This window comes from Fulmarus glacialis, unplaced genomic scaffold (genome assembly GCF_000690835.1).
Source record: "Fulmarus glacialis isolate BGI_N327 unplaced genomic scaffold, ASM69083v1 scaffold40500, whole genome shotgun sequence".
In the NCBI taxonomy this organism is placed as follows: Eukaryota; Metazoa; Chordata; class Aves; order Procellariiformes; family Procellariidae; genus Fulmarus; species Fulmarus glacialis.
In genome coordinates, this window is record NW_009187821.1 from 628 (window position 1) to 15816 (window position 15189).

General features: G+C 40.5%; 1 protein-coding gene across 1 annotated transcript in view; it reads left to right on the plus strand.

Moving 5' to 3' along the window:
* NSL1 (NSL1, MIS12 kinetochore complex component) overlaps positions 1–10240 on the plus strand; it is a gene marked incomplete at its 5' end in the record, with an annotated part of 10862 nt that extends 622 nt beyond the window's left edge. The window contains 4 exons of the mRNA XM_009576436.1: positions 3791–3921; positions 6472–6526; positions 9281–9348; positions 9962–10240. Of these exons, the coding sequence (XP_009574731.1) occupies positions 3791–3921; positions 6472–6526; positions 9281–9348; positions 9962–10240 (533 nt within the window). The remainder of the gene's footprint in view (positions 1–3790; positions 3922–6471; positions 6527–9280; positions 9349–9961) is intronic.
* Positions 10241–15189: the final 4949 nt, after the last annotated feature.

A 15189-nucleotide genomic window follows, 5' to 3' on the forward strand; every position in this document is an offset into this window, starting at 1 on the left:
AAGGGGAAAGTGCTTTATCTGAAGCACCATTGCTTGTTTGACAGTTCTGTCAAGATCCTTATAGATCTTGAGGTACAAATTCTAGCTAGCACTAGTGTGTGGTGCCAACCTAACTTGCTTACTGGAGAAAAGTAGCTTAGAGCCTCCCAAAGTATCCAGTATTAACATGGGAAAAATAAAGGTTTAACTAAGTTTAATGGCAGCTGTCTTGCTAGAAAGTCTAGCTTTTAGGAAGTCGGTATTTCAAAGCAAGGTTTTTCATTCGGGAGGTTAGGAAAGAGCATGTTCTATTTCAGCAACTTCTCTTATCAGAATAAAGGGAGTATACAACGTTTAATGGAATAGGGTAACGTGATCTATTTTTGAAGCTAGAACACAGCAACAGGATCCAAGTCCAGAAGCCTCCCTCTCTGGGGCTCTCTGGGCAGTCAGTTTCTGTGTTTGACTGCCCTGATGGTGAAAATTTTCTTTCCTGTGGCCTATTGGAATTTCCTTTACTGTAACGTATCTGTTGCCTCTCATCCTTTTCCTGCATGCCTCTGAGAAGAGCCTGCCTCTGTCCTTTCTAGAACTGCCCTTTAGGTAGCTGAGGGTAGCAGTTAAATTACCTCCATAACCTTCTCTTCTCCAGGCTGAACAACCCCAGCTCCCTCAGCTGCTTCTCATACATCATGTACTCTGCATGCCAGCTCTCTTGGTGTTCTTCCATTGGAATTGCTCCGGTACTCAATGATGCAGTCTTCCAGAGCATCCAAGCTAGGATGTTATGGTCTAGGGAGGTGAGAATCCTGGCTGGATCATTGAGCTCAGAGGGTAGTGTTTAATGGTTCATGCTTTTACCTCAGGGCTGATTACAAGTGGAGTTCCTCAGGTGTCTATTCTGGGACCCATTCTGTTTAGTGTCTTTATCTGTGACCTGGAGGAGGAGATGGAAGGTGCCTTCACCCAATTTGCAGCTGACATCAACCAGGGTGGCATGGAGTGAATATGCTCAAGGGCAGGCCCATTCAGGGCAACGTAAACAGGCTGGAGAAATGCATCTGTGGAATCTCATGAAATTCAACAAGGATAAAAAGCAAAGCCCTAAATCTGGGAAGGGGTAGCCCCCTGCAGGGGTACAGGATGAAAAGGACCTGGGGGTCCTGGTGGGCTAACTCTGAGCCAGCCTAGTATACTGTGTTAACAGGACTGTAGTCAGTAGATTCAAGGAAGTGATTATTTGCCTTTAGTCTGCACTTACTAGAGCACATCTGGAGTAGTGCACTCATTTTTAGACTCCCCAGTATAGGGAAATTGTTGATAAACTGGAGTGAGTTCATCAGAGGCTGCCAAGACGGCCAAGGGACTGGAGCACTTGCCCTATGACTGGGCCTGTTTAGCCCAGAGAAGACAAGCCAGCCTTCCAGTACCTACGAGGAGGTTACTGAGAATGTGGAGCCAGACTATTTATTGAGGTGCACAGAGAAAAGGGTCATAAATTAAAAGGGGAGGTTCCGACTTGATGTAAGGAAGTAATAATTCACTATTAGGATAACTGAACACTGAAAAAGGTTGCCCAGAGAGCTTGTGTAGTCTCCAACACTGGAGGCTTCCAAGAACCAACTGGATGCAAGTCCTGAGCAACCTGGTTTGAACTGGGTGTTGACCCTGCTGTGAGCAGGAGGCTTGAGTCAGGAGAGACCTCCTGAGGGCCCTTCCAGCCTGAGTGATTTTGTGCTAGGGATTGGCCAAGATCTCTTCCTATCAAGAGGTCCTAGTAGTATGCCTGTTGCTACTATTTAATATACAAATTAAGGAAATGCTTATAATTATTGCTATATAGTCATATGTTTATATGTAATATATACCGTATTTTTATAATTATTCACTTCTGAATAATGGTAGTGGAGATTCTTGGTAGTCTGGTGTCCAAAGAAAATTTCAGTGCGATTCATTTGCTCGCCTGTGTTAGTGTTAGATACTCTTTGCCTGTAACTTGATGCTTTTTACAGTTGCACAAAGTCAAAAATACAGATATATTGAACTGGCTATGGAGAAAGAGCTCCTTGAACTGTTTTTTGGTCAGGAAGCTTCTGCAGTTGTAATTCTAGAATGATAAAACTCCAACTCCTTTGACTACAAAGTCAAAAATGCGCTGGTCTCATGATGCAAGATGCTGAACTGATTCACTTAACTAATTCCAGTTTGTTCAAAAATTTGTAAGAGGATTTTCTTAGTGGGAAAACTTTGTCCAGTTGGATGTTATTTTCAGTAAGTTAGCCTTTGTCTGTACAAGTCTAACTTTATGCCAACTGAAATGTCATCTTCCTACAGCTGGCATAAAGCAGGTGTAAGGACTGTATTGTGCTTTTTAATTTGACGTAAATTTACTCATTTGCCTGTCTCTGGTCCAGTTTGAATCACCAAGTGATCTGGCATTTTGTGCCTTTGGTGTTTACATTGACCAGTGGCTCAAGTCTTTCCTCTCTATACTTAAATGATTTCACAGTGATCCTAAAATAAACAAAAAAAACAAACCCACAAACTCTTAAAACCTTGATTTTGCCTTTCTGAGGTTTACAATCACCTGATTCTGCACGGATTGGCCAAGAGAGGGTGCTCAAAATCCATTCTTTACCACTAGATTGAAAACATTGCATGGCTTGCAAGTTGTGCTCAATATGTTAGCAGGGACAGGGAATTTAAATGCTAAGGAGTTTGCAAAATTAAATTAAAAAAAATTAAAAAGCAAGAGTGTTGTCAACGTTTCAAATCTCCAGCGGGGAGAAAAATTATAGGAGTGTGCAGATGCAAGAATACAGAAATATGCACTACCTTTCAGTTACACACAGTTAGGATATAAGATTGTGTGGTTAATTCTGTTTTCTTCTATAACTCTTAATTTTTATAGTTTGTAATGATGGCGTGTGATGGCAGGACAGTGCAGGCATTTACTAAATTTTGAAACCAGTTTTAAAATACTATCTTAAGCTTTTCAAATTGTTAATTGTAATTGCAATCTTGAAGAAGCTGAGTACCTGCAGTAGGGTGGCAGTAGTCAAAACACTTTAGTCAAGAGCTAAAAATACATGCTAGGTATTTAGTCTAATCTTACGATTGGAGAAGCAAGCTATGAAAGTTAGCTCCTACCAAATACAGTCTTTTGGGCCTCAGGTGTTGAAAGCAGACATGTTTTGGTTTTTTTGCAAATTCCATATGACTAGTAATTACAGATGTCCTCAGGGTGCAGAGTATTTCTGGGAACCGTGTTTCATTAAGGTGACATTGTATATTGTCAAAAATTCATAGATGGATTTTAAAATTAAACTACATATCTGTGCTCTATATGATATAAAATCAGTTAGGCTTCAAATTACTGTTTGGACAGTTGGTGTTTGTTTAATGCTTGAAAGTTACATAGATAAAACATTTTTCTTGCTGCATCTTGCATTGCTTTTCTTCAGTTGAAAAACAAATCTCAAAAGATAACCATTTCTTTGTGAAATTTTCTTTATAGATTCAGAGTGCATAGAGAAAAATACATTTTTGGTTTTTCCCCAGATCATTCCCTGCCTCCCCTGTTCTCACCGGCTTCCTTACTTCAAAAGTAACTGGTCAACATCAAGTTGTGCTCCAATTTCTGCATCACCTTACAAGGAGATCCAAGAGAGATATCTTTATCTTCATTGATAATCATGCATGATTTCTTATTTCAGATCTAAAGCTGTCTTTTTCCTTGTAACTTTGTCTCAAATTAAAAAATAATTGTAGGAGAATTCCTACAATAACTTTGTGTGTTTGTAATTTTCAGGTTCCAACATCAGAATTCTTGAAGATCAATTTGATGAACTAATAGTAGAGACAACAACAAAGCGTAAGCAGTGGCCTAAAAAGATACTGATGCATGCAATACAAACCATGAAGGCGGAGCAAGAGATGTTGGTGAGTAACCTAAGATTTTCAGAAAACATTTGCATATAGTAGCTGCTGACCACATGTAACTTGAAGAAATAAATCATCAAATGTTGACCTTTAAGCTCTTTCCCATAATTGCTTTTGATTCTTTGTCATATTATGAAATTGTTTCTTTCTATTAATTTGTTCTTCGGTAAAATGAGGGTTACTACGAAGTGGTATGACTGTGAATGAATTGGGCCTGTCGCACACTTCAGCAAGTTACTTAAGCAGATCGCTTCAACATGATGACTCATGATTTACAAGCCAGTATACACCTATTTATATTGTCAAATCCAGGTTTCTGAAATCTTTGGCTGAAGGCTGGTTGAAGTATTAAATGTTATGATACATACAGATACTATCATGTGCAGTGTATGACTTTTAAAAATATGTCTGTGTTTTCCTAAGCACTTTTGTTGACCTAATGACTACATTGAGTAAGTACTTTCAGTAAAGAAAGGAAAAAAAAAAAAAGGTAATGTGGATTAATGAATAGGTGCCGTAATTTCTCTGTTTTTTTTGACACTGAGTGTAAAATAATTACTGGCATTAAACAACCCGGTCATGTCTGTGGTTGCTAACTTTCTTTCCTGCAGTTACGTTAGGCCTGCCTTTTGCTTACCTGGTGATTAATTAGGAGTCAATTTTCTATGTCAAAAAAAAAGGACAAGAGGTAATAGGCACAAATGGAAATGCAGGAAATTCCATTTAACCATTTAAAAGTAAAAATAAAAAAGGACTGTGAGGGTAGTCAAACACTAGCACGGGCTGCCCAGCGAGACTGTGGAGCCTCCATCCTTGGAGATATTCAAAACCTGAGTGGATGAGGCCCGGAGCAACCTACTCTAGTTGGCCCTGCTTTCAGTAGGGGGTGAGACTAGACCATCCTTAGAGGCCCTTTCCAACCTCAGCTATTCTATGATTCTATACTAAAGAAGACAGGGATTTTTTTTAGGAAGTTAAGAGCCTGCATTCCACTTCTGAGGATTAAAATTGACAAAAGTAACTCTCTAGGTTAGCCGGGCATACATGATTTACAGTAAGTAAAAGTGCATGGGTATATATTTGTCTTAAATCTGAGATCTTTTCTAACATATATTGCCTTCTGTGATCTCTGTGTTTTGTCAATATATCAAGTATGGAAAACAAACAAAAAAAATCAACTAAAATAAAATGCTATTGCATAACACCAACATTTAACAAGATCTTGTAATCTTTCTGCAAAAGGAAAACTATGTTCTACCTGAGTCCCAAAATGGATTAGTTATTTAGAATGCCTCTCACGCTACCTTTTTTCTGTTGCTGACCTCTTCAAATTTTACACCACCACAACTTGATGATTATTTTAATTAAAAGTGTCTGCAAAATATAGGAAGTTTTTAGTTTATCTCTGTAAATGAAGTGGCTTTTTTTTTCCCCTCAGCTACTGCTGTGAAGGTACTAGTGGTTTCTCTGCTTTTGGTTGCTTTTATGTTCTTTTTTGACCCTAGCTACTCCTGTGATGCATGTTTTCTGAGGCATAAAAAGTAGCTATGAAAATGCGGTAATTAACTGCAGTTTATCTGGAGAGAACCACTCATTTAGTGTGGTGATCTCCCTATAGTTGCCAAAGCAAGAGATCATTCTGTAGGTTTTCAGTCAATATGTTTTGTTACGTTTGAGGATAATGCAAGCAATGTTTGTTCTTCTGCTTGGAGCTGTTACTGTAAATTTGCTAAGAAGATGTGTGAACTGTGAAAAAAATTGCTCTAGTAAAACTACAGGGAGGAATAATTAACTTTCCTCCTACTTGCTTTTGGTTGAAGAAGGCTGTGGGACAGCTCCTGAAGTGAAGAAAAATACTAACTTGCAGATGATACAACTTACGTTCCTGTGTCTTTGCTTTGTTTCCTTTTTCCCTGGTAGTTACTTCTAATTCCACCTTTCATATAACTAAATATTAGTTGTATTCATTATTTGTTATTAGTTAACTTCATGTCACAATTAACTGATGTCAAGTCACAAGACTCACAGTAGGACCAAAGCGCCAGAGAGCCTGGTCTGTGAAGGAGAGTGTTCTTATTCATGCAGAAGTAATTGCAGGGCTAGAATGTAGTCATTTAAATAGTTTTCTTTTTCTTAGCTTTTTGTCTTAATGTACCCCTTGTTTGAGTTTGCTCCTCTGTGAAAGCGTACTGGTTTTGTGAATGGCTCCTTAGAAGCCAGAGCAGCTCTTTTTCCTCAGTTGTGCAGCAGGTGGCAATGCTTCTTCCAAAATGTCTGGATTTCAGTTTAGTTCTCATGCTTTAATAATTAGAATTCTGCAAACTAAAGCAGATTTTGGAGATGTGTTTGCAGTGAACTTAACGGTGTTAACCAGAACACTGTTGCCAGTGACTGAGTATCTATAAATTGTACCTCTAATACATTCTGTAAGTAATTCCACCAGCATCTCCTTGTATTAGCCTTTCTCCATTGTTCCGACTGCTATGTGTATATTAGATAGCTATTAAATCAAGAGGGTATTTCAGAATTTTTGTTTTTTTGAATATGCAGAAGCTCTACCAGCCTTTTGTAACACCAGAAGAGATAAGATCCCAGCCTTCTCAAGGTAAAGATTGCGCGGGGAGGGCAACTGTACTGAGGAAATACTGCCTACCTTACTGGCTAGCTGTAAATGTTTAAGAAGCTTTCTTTAAACTTGTTTAAAATTATTGACTGTTTAAATAATCGACTAAAATAGCTAGAAGTTTGTCATAACTGCATGTATTGCTGCATCAGTTTGTTGTACCCATTTCTCTTCTTCTAAGTGCTGTCTGCTGTTAGGCACTGTACTTAAAGGCAAAAGCTGGCCGCTGTGTGGGTATTGGGTAGAAATTGTCGCAGAGCTACCCTCAGTAGGTTTTCTTACTTCTTTCCTTCACCACTGATGGAGGCTAGATGGGGAACTAGATGGATCGCTGACATTATACTTTGACCGTTCTTGTGTTCCTTCTACATGAATACTAGAAATGCTTCAGTCAGTTTCTTCAGGGAATTGAAAGCAGTTGTGTAGTACTCAGTGATGGCAGTGTTGACTCTCCTGACTTGCAAAGTAGGCATCAAATTTTATCCTGCCTGTGTCATTTGTAAGGGTTGATGAAGAAACAAAACCGCAAACAATGTCATAAGTTTGCTTACATGCTTTTGAAAGATTCCTTATAGAAACTCCTTGGAACAAGGTGGTGTATTTTGCAATTGGTGATTGGGATGTGCCTTTCTGAGGCTGGCCTTAAGAAATTGAAATTCGTGTCTTGCCTGTTCTTAAGTATTGAAAAATGACAGAATTTACCAATGCTGTTCTGAGTTGAAAAGCATGGTTACAGAACCCTCACTATGGATTACTGCACATGATGTAAAGCTGGTGTAACAAGCAGTGGTGTTAAAGTTTGAGAAGCTGAGCTTAATCTTCCAGTTCTCACCCTACTGATCTGACTTCACTCTAGGCATCATTTCCTCTTTGTAAACAGGAGACATTGCTTCCAGAAATGCCAGCCTGTGCAGCAAAGCAGCTAACAGGAGCAGTAAAGAGCATCACTTCATATCTGGGTTTCTTTTGGTTTCTAGTGTCCAGATCTATGCTTTCCTGATACCTACTTTTTGGAAGTAGTAACAGCTTGCACTATGGTATTGCCTTTTTAGGTTTGGTAACAGCAAAGTCCTAGCCAAGGTAGCATAGAGTTTGTGCTGAATTTTAGTATTATGTAGTCTTTGGGAAGTTTATGTATCCCAGTTTAGCAAGTACAGTGGCCAGAAACCAAAAATGTTTAGATTACTCAATACCTTTCGTTTCCTTTTTTCATTTCCCTATGTTTTGGAAAGCCTTGAACACTGAGGAATGTAATGCTGTCCATGTCAAGCTGAACTCCTGCAGGCAAATTTCATTTAACTGTATGTCAGTCCTTCTGTATAACTGGAACAATCCAAGTAACTATTTTTACTTTTACTTAACTCCTTCCTTGCCATTCCATAGGGTCACCAGTCTTCTAATCCCAATACTCTACTGTAAGAATGCTTCATTATGGACATATCCTTTTTTTAGAGAATGTCCATTCATAGGCCTCTGTGGTGTGTTTAAAGAGGCTGCTGTTGGACTGTTTTTCCTTCCAGACTCTGAATGATGTGCATTTTAGCATCCATGTTTATACATGGATTATGCGTTCCTAAACCACGTCTGATCAGCACATTGGGCATGCAGACGGATAATTTAACAAAACACTGTCCCTTGCTGCTTACTACATTTCAGCAGGGGATCACTGTCACCCTGCGCTAGAATACAGTGATGGACTTAAATTATTTTCAGTAGCACTAGTGAGATTGACTTCAAAGCAGAATGCTGTGGTTAACCTTGAAAGGGTTTAGGGGTGTGTGCACCATCTAGCATTGTATCCTACTGCAGGCACTGGTGAAACCCTACAGAAAAATAAGAGTAGTGGAGGTGAGGCTGCTTAGTTCCCAGGAGCATGCTTACTTATCTGCTGATTTTAAGTTTTTGTTGATGGCATAGCATCGCAGACAGAATGATGGCGGAGAACATGCAAAACAGTTTTATAATAACTTAGAGTTTAACTCCTGAGTAAAGAATTATTACTGCTTGTAAATCAATCGTCAGAAACATATATTGTGTTGATGATCTTACCATACTGCTACTGCAATCAAATATATGCCATTTTCCCCCAGTATTCTGCACCTGCTGCCTGCTTCAGTTTTCTTTTTTTATTAACCCAGCAGAATTAATGCAGTTCATGTTGTTTGTGCTTGGTTCTCTTTTATTCTTGGTGCTAATGCTTAGTAAGTTAAGCAAGGAGAAAAATGTAGCCTTTATTGTAAAAGCTGACTTGTTGGAGCTGTAAGGTTATTTTTTACCCCTCCTTAAAATGGGTTTCCTTCATCTCATTTTCTCCACAGTTGTGTTTATTCTCCTTCTTTCATGCATTTTTGTCAAACGTAATATGAGCTTGAAAGGTTTGAAAACAGATCTTTTTTCTTTATAACTATTCTCTTCCTTCATGTCAAATACTGTCTTTGTGTCTCATGTTTTGTATAAGCTCTAGGTTTTCTAGTGAAGAACTTTGTAGTTCTTTGGCTTACTATAGTTGAGACTGCTAGACACTACTGCATTTTCAGTGATAAAGAGTAACAATAGTAAGATAAAACATACAAGCTGTTGTGCTCAATGCTATAATGAAAGGGATGTGTTGTAGGTTTTAAGTTTTGTACAGGGACTCTACCGCTTTTCTGTCTGATTTCTAAAAAGTCGATAGCAAGTATTGGGGGGAGAGAGTTACGTTTCAGAAGTTTATTTGGGCTTTATGTTTTTCTGTAGATGCTTACATCGCAGATCTGACGCAGGTGGCAGAAATGGCATCCAAACAGATCAGTGGGGCAATGAAGGTGAGATCTCTGGGTGCTCCAAAAGGATTTTTTTTTTTTCTTGATCTGATAGTATGTCATGAAACAGGAGTTCTGACTCGTCCTGGTTATAGTTTTGTAACAAAAACAAAAAAGCCTGCGTGTGTACTTTGAAGCAAGTACATCTTTAGGTTTGGACTGCTGAAGTTCTATCTGTAAAGCATTCCCCCTCACATGGTAGTAAGGAAGATTACCCCGTGGTTATAGGAAATATTTTTTACAGAGATTTTAGAACCTGCAGCATCTGAAAAATAAAACATCTTTTGAAGGCCTGTACAACTTCATACAGCACGTGACATTTATTACTTCAGTACCAGCTTAGACATGAACTGTGGTGTTCCTGTGATGCTCATTCAGCTTAGAGACGTAACGAAGGAACATTGAAACTTGATATACTCTTTGCATGGCTTCTGAGTGCAGACCCTTGTCACTGTTAGGCTGGTAGCTCTGAGTTCCCAACCTTCACCTGCCATCCTGAGGATCATCTCTGCAGACACTGAAGCTTTTGTGCCTGTCAGAATCTATTAACATATTTCATTCATTATAACCATTATTTTTCCCGTGTAACTTGAGATACTTGGGTTTGTTTTTGCAGTCTCTCCCAGCGCTAATAGAAAGAGCAGAAGGTTTTTCCCAAGCGTTAACTTGGCAACCAACCTTGGAACTCTGCAAGCTGCGGCAAGAAGTCTTTGCTGGTTGCAAGGCGAAGGAGGAAAATAATGTCCAAAATTTCGTATCACCAGGAGAAGTCACACCAACAGACACTGATAGCAGTAAAAATCCTTACGTTTTGCTAAAAAGAAAAAAAGCTGTAGATTCACCAGAAAGAAGACGCTACCCACTTCGACGGAGGAGGATTACTCTCAGCACATGAATTTCTCATTTGGTATTTTCAGATTGGAATCTCAGTTATACTCTTGTTCAGTGTGCTCAGTCTTTCCTCTTAAAACTTTGTCTCCCCTCTAATTCAGTGCTATGTGTGGGAGCTTCCTTAATTATTTAGTCTTTGATCCTTTTAAATATTTCTATTTTTACTGTCACACTGATGGTATATGAAAGCCTACGCACACGTAGCATCCGATATCCAGCAAGTATATTTGCCGATTAACTCTCATTTTTTGCTCTTTTATTACAGCATTTAGCTTGAGTCCTCATGCTTCTCAAAGTTTGTGCACATGCTTTATGTATGCGGGCAGTCTTTTAGTAAACCGCTGAGTGCTCATTTATATTAAGCATGGCTCTAAAGAGGTTGGAGAATGTCTAGTTCTCCTCATTTATTACTGAGTCGGGTGGCTATTTTTTAATAAATAAATTAAAAAGAAATTCACACTGGAGCATATTGAAAACAACAGATTTGATACGATGTTACAGTTTTTAGAAAATCCACACACAAATGTGACATTGGTCCCTGCTGTTCCACCTTTCCTGAATTTAGGTCAGCTGGGCTTATTTGTAGTCATGTTTGTTTAAACTTGGATTTTTAGTAATTGCATGTATTTACTTGCAGCGTGCTCTTCTGAACAAGGATTCGACCATCCACATCTTACCATCTGATATTTCGTTTCATGTAATCCAATTATGCAGTCTGGGGGTTTCCTGGGCAGTATTTCTACACATTACAGGATCTTGACTTGGGTCATGTGTGCATTTGTGATGTTTGACTAAACTTTAAAGATCAGTATAGGCTACCAGTAAATGGTATTAAGTTGAGCTACCTTACTTTTTTATTCTTCTTTACGCATTAGTACCTAGGCGATTGCACAGTAGTACTAAATTGAGCATTATGCCTTAACCATTCATAACTTTTTCAGGTTTATGGTTGCATGTGCGTGCAGGAAATACTCATGTCTAATATGTAACGTATTTCTCACACAGTAAAGGCAGGGTTTTTTTAGAAGCTTTATTAATGAAATGTACTGGGTTAAGAAGATAGGTGCAACTTAACGTCTAAGAGACTGAACATTTTCAAGAACAGGTGACAGATTTTAGCATCATTTATTTTGTAAAGGTGAGCATCTGTACTGAGACTTTGTATATTTAATCATATGTAAATATTTGTTTCCCATCGCTCTTGTATATACAAATGTGTGTTTTTATACAAAGTAAATTAAATCAATTAAGGAAGATCAAAGTTGCAGATAATGTTGTCAGTTCTAATCCTGGAATAGATGGTGACTGAACAGTGAGTGTGCTTTGGAAGACATCTGTGTTAAATTTTGGCTCGAGTAACTGAAGTAGTTCCATTTACCGCCTTTGAACTCACAACTGTTATTAATCTCAGGGCTACAAAGCGTCTAATGTAAGAGAAGACAGGATGTGAGAGGGACTGGAGCTGCGAAGCTGTGGAACGTGTGGCTGGGACGGTTTTTCACACAGTGACTTGCTATTCTGGCTGCTTTGAGTACGCGTGCTCCGTGCTGCATTGAAAATCCCCACCATGGCTTTCTTCACCAAGATCCACAGATACTCTTTAATCTGAGTGTTCCTAGACTAAGAGGAGCCTTGCAAGATTTTGCATGGCTACCATTATAGTATTTGAACGTTTGCTATGTTAATAGGAAGATTCCCTGCTATTCTCTGCAAATAATGATAGGCAAGTACAGAAAATAGCTAGGAATAGGCATGTCTCTCTGAAGAGGTCCCATCAAAAATGGCCAAGGTAGGACAAATGCCTTAAGAAATAAGGAGGGAGAGCACTGTGGATTAAGACTTAATAAGCAAATTAATGAATTCACCCTACAGTGCGTGTCAGTGTTAAGAGATTCTATGATAGTTGGCCTGGACAGGATTTGAAAGAAGTGGGAATGGATGCCCTGAGCTAGGGCAGTCGGCCCTTGTTTTAGCCGTGGCTGAGTGGAAAAAGAAAACAAATGCATCTGGAAACGCTGGCCAAATAGTGTGAAGAAGGATAAAGAAAACAATCAAGATTCCAAGTGCAGCATATAAACTATGAATTTACAAATCTCTGATGGCTACTTTCAGCCAAGCAGCAACGGAAGGTGTCAGAGGACCTCCCTTTAAATGCAAGGTCTGTGATAAGCTAAACTCAACACTTGAATGTTCAGCTGTTTTTCAAATGATTGTTAAAAATTGCTGCAGCAAGTGATATCTGCAACTAGCCATGCCTGGGATCTGTTCTTCCCACTGGCAGAAATATATAAAATACTTCATTTTTTCCCATTCCAGTAGCCTTTTGTCCTTCAGTTAACTTTTCATAGAAATCAGCAGTGTTGTGCAAGACAAGTGTCTAATCAGGCTTCTACTGAAATGTCACAACATCCAAACTACTTATTTTTAACTTGGGGCGAATTGGTATTGCATCAAGAAATGTCTGGTAGTTTTTCTTTATATAGCCTTTGAATTTTGTAAGACAGCTCAATGGTGATGGATGCCTGGGAACATTTGCAAAACCAGTTTGAATTTCTTGGCTTTTTGGGGTGAGATGGAACATCTCTCTGTTTGTTAGCGTGTACTGTCAGCGATGTGCTTTTTGCTCATGAGGGTGGGCCATCCCTACCCAAGAAAGACTTGCAAATTGGAGCAGTATCCACGCATGCTTTTGCTGTGTGTAGTTTCTGAACAAAGGAGGTTACAAACAGTGTGCAGGGAAGCTCCTCCTCAGAAATCTTCACGTAGACATCGACGTCTGTTTGGAAGCTTGGGCACGCTGGTGCTCTGAAATCCAGTTCTGATACGTGCCGTTCTTCAGAAGAGCCGCGCTGTGCTGAGCTGTGTTCAGCGACTCTAGCCTCCATGTGTGTAGGCTGCTTCAGCGCAGAAAAAAATCACTGATAAATTGCCATTATAAAATGTAAACTCGGATGACTAGACTGCTTTCTGGGCTTGTTTTCTCTCCTGCATAGAAACGCTCTGCCTTTACTGCTGCGTTACCTGGAATTACTGTGTAGGCATTTCTACAGATGTACCAGAGATAGCTTTAATACCAAGCAGAAACTTGTTCCCCCAAGCAAATTTTGACTTTTCATTTCCTTTGCCACTTTGAACAAGAGCAGACTGTGTTCAGGCTCAAGGGGACTGTCCCGTGACTTGTCCCATACTTGTGGGATCCTGGAAACCTTCTCTACAGCTGCCGGGAGTTATTCAATGAAATAGATACTTCGTACTAATAAATTCTTGGTAAACTACTCAGGATTTGATGCTGTTAGATCACCTGCTTGTGCCGTTGCCATTAAAGGCAGCATCGCTCCTGGAACAGCACGAGAGCTTTGTGTGGGGTCAGCTCAAAGCCCCTCTGCAGAAGGGGGCTTTGTTCCCCACAGATCACACTGAAGGGCTGTTGAGGTATTTTTTCCGCATGGTTCATAGATTTTATTGCAAGAGAATATACCTGTTCCTGTGTATTTCAACTGTGCTTAAGCTACAAAGGCAGCAAGGACCCCGGTGCTCTCTTTTTAAGCAACTGTCTCAACTAAGTCTCTGCTCGTGCCCGTATTTCTACTCCTTTTCTTTAACTGCGTAATGTGTAGTTAATGCAAGATTGGACTGTTTCCAAGGAGCGGTTGCGAGCAATTCACCCTCTAATCGCTCACCGCCTGGCAACTAGGGCTGCCTTCCAGGAGGTGTTGGTTGGGAGCCCCTCAGCTGGAGAACGACACTGAACCCTCACCTTCTGCCGCCTCCGTAAGCACCCCTTGGTGAGCATCTTGGTGTCAGCAAGTTGGATGACGGTGGAAGGGAGAACTAAGACTGCTTTTAAAGAAACCAGGGAGCTGGAAACTTCCTGTAAGGTGCTTGTGGACCCAGCTCAGTCTGGGGACGCAGGTGAGGTCAGGGCACTTTGGCGAGGGTGCCCATCCGAGTTGTGGGTCCCCGTGGCCATTGGGGTGGGGAAGGCTCATAGGTACTCAGCCCTCCGGGGTTGGAGGAGCTCTGAGAAAGTGCAAAAGCAAAGGTGTGGGTAGCCTGGAAGATGGAGACACAAGCTGCTTTGAGGTGGAACAGCTGGGGAGAAGCGCTTCCCACTGGGGAAGTCCTGCTCAGGTTTTTCAGTAATGCTGATGGTCCCAGAGCCTACCAGGAAACCTGTGGCAGAGCGCAGACTTCGGTTTGACTCTTGGACTCCCGGGCAGTGCGGTTCTCTCACCTTCAGCTCGAACTGTTAGCCAGATGTTCCTGAAAGGATAGTCTATATTTACTCAGTTTGTAAATTTTGTAACCTCATCTTCATCTAAGCTGGATGACTCAAACTTCTGGGGAAACCAGAAAAATAGGGAAGTATTAAGATACCTGGGGCTTTATGACCGACTGCCCTGCAGTTTGGGGGCACTTAACCCTCCTCGCATGGCCATGCATTTGCCCTTGTGAGTTGAGCACAGCCAGAAGTGCACGTGAGTTACCATAAACAAATGCATCTACAGTAGAGCAAGGATGATGTTGAAGTACCTGTGGGTGCAAACCCTTTCCTTTCCTTCAGAGCAGAGGGCCAAGGTAACAGTTCAATTAAAATGTAAGGAAAGTGTTCAGAGGAGTAAAAGAAACATTAATTAAATTAAATGTTAAAATACTCCCGACAGAATAATCGAACAGAGAGATTTTTGTCTGCAGCAACTGTGTTCTCAGCAGTCCTTGTCTGGCCTCGCCTTTACAAGAAGCCTGGGGCATTTCCTTATTATTTAAAGGAACAGGGTGAGTAGCGAAAGTGAAAATCGCTTTATCCCAGCCCTGATGCCGTGTCCTCACGCCCATGAACCCTGGCTGAGCCGGCTGTCGCTCCGCTGGAGCTCACGCCGCTTTTGAAAGCCGATGTCGCAGAAGCGCGGCGGGCAGGAGCGGCCGGGGGTGAGCCGGCCCCGAGTGGGCTTT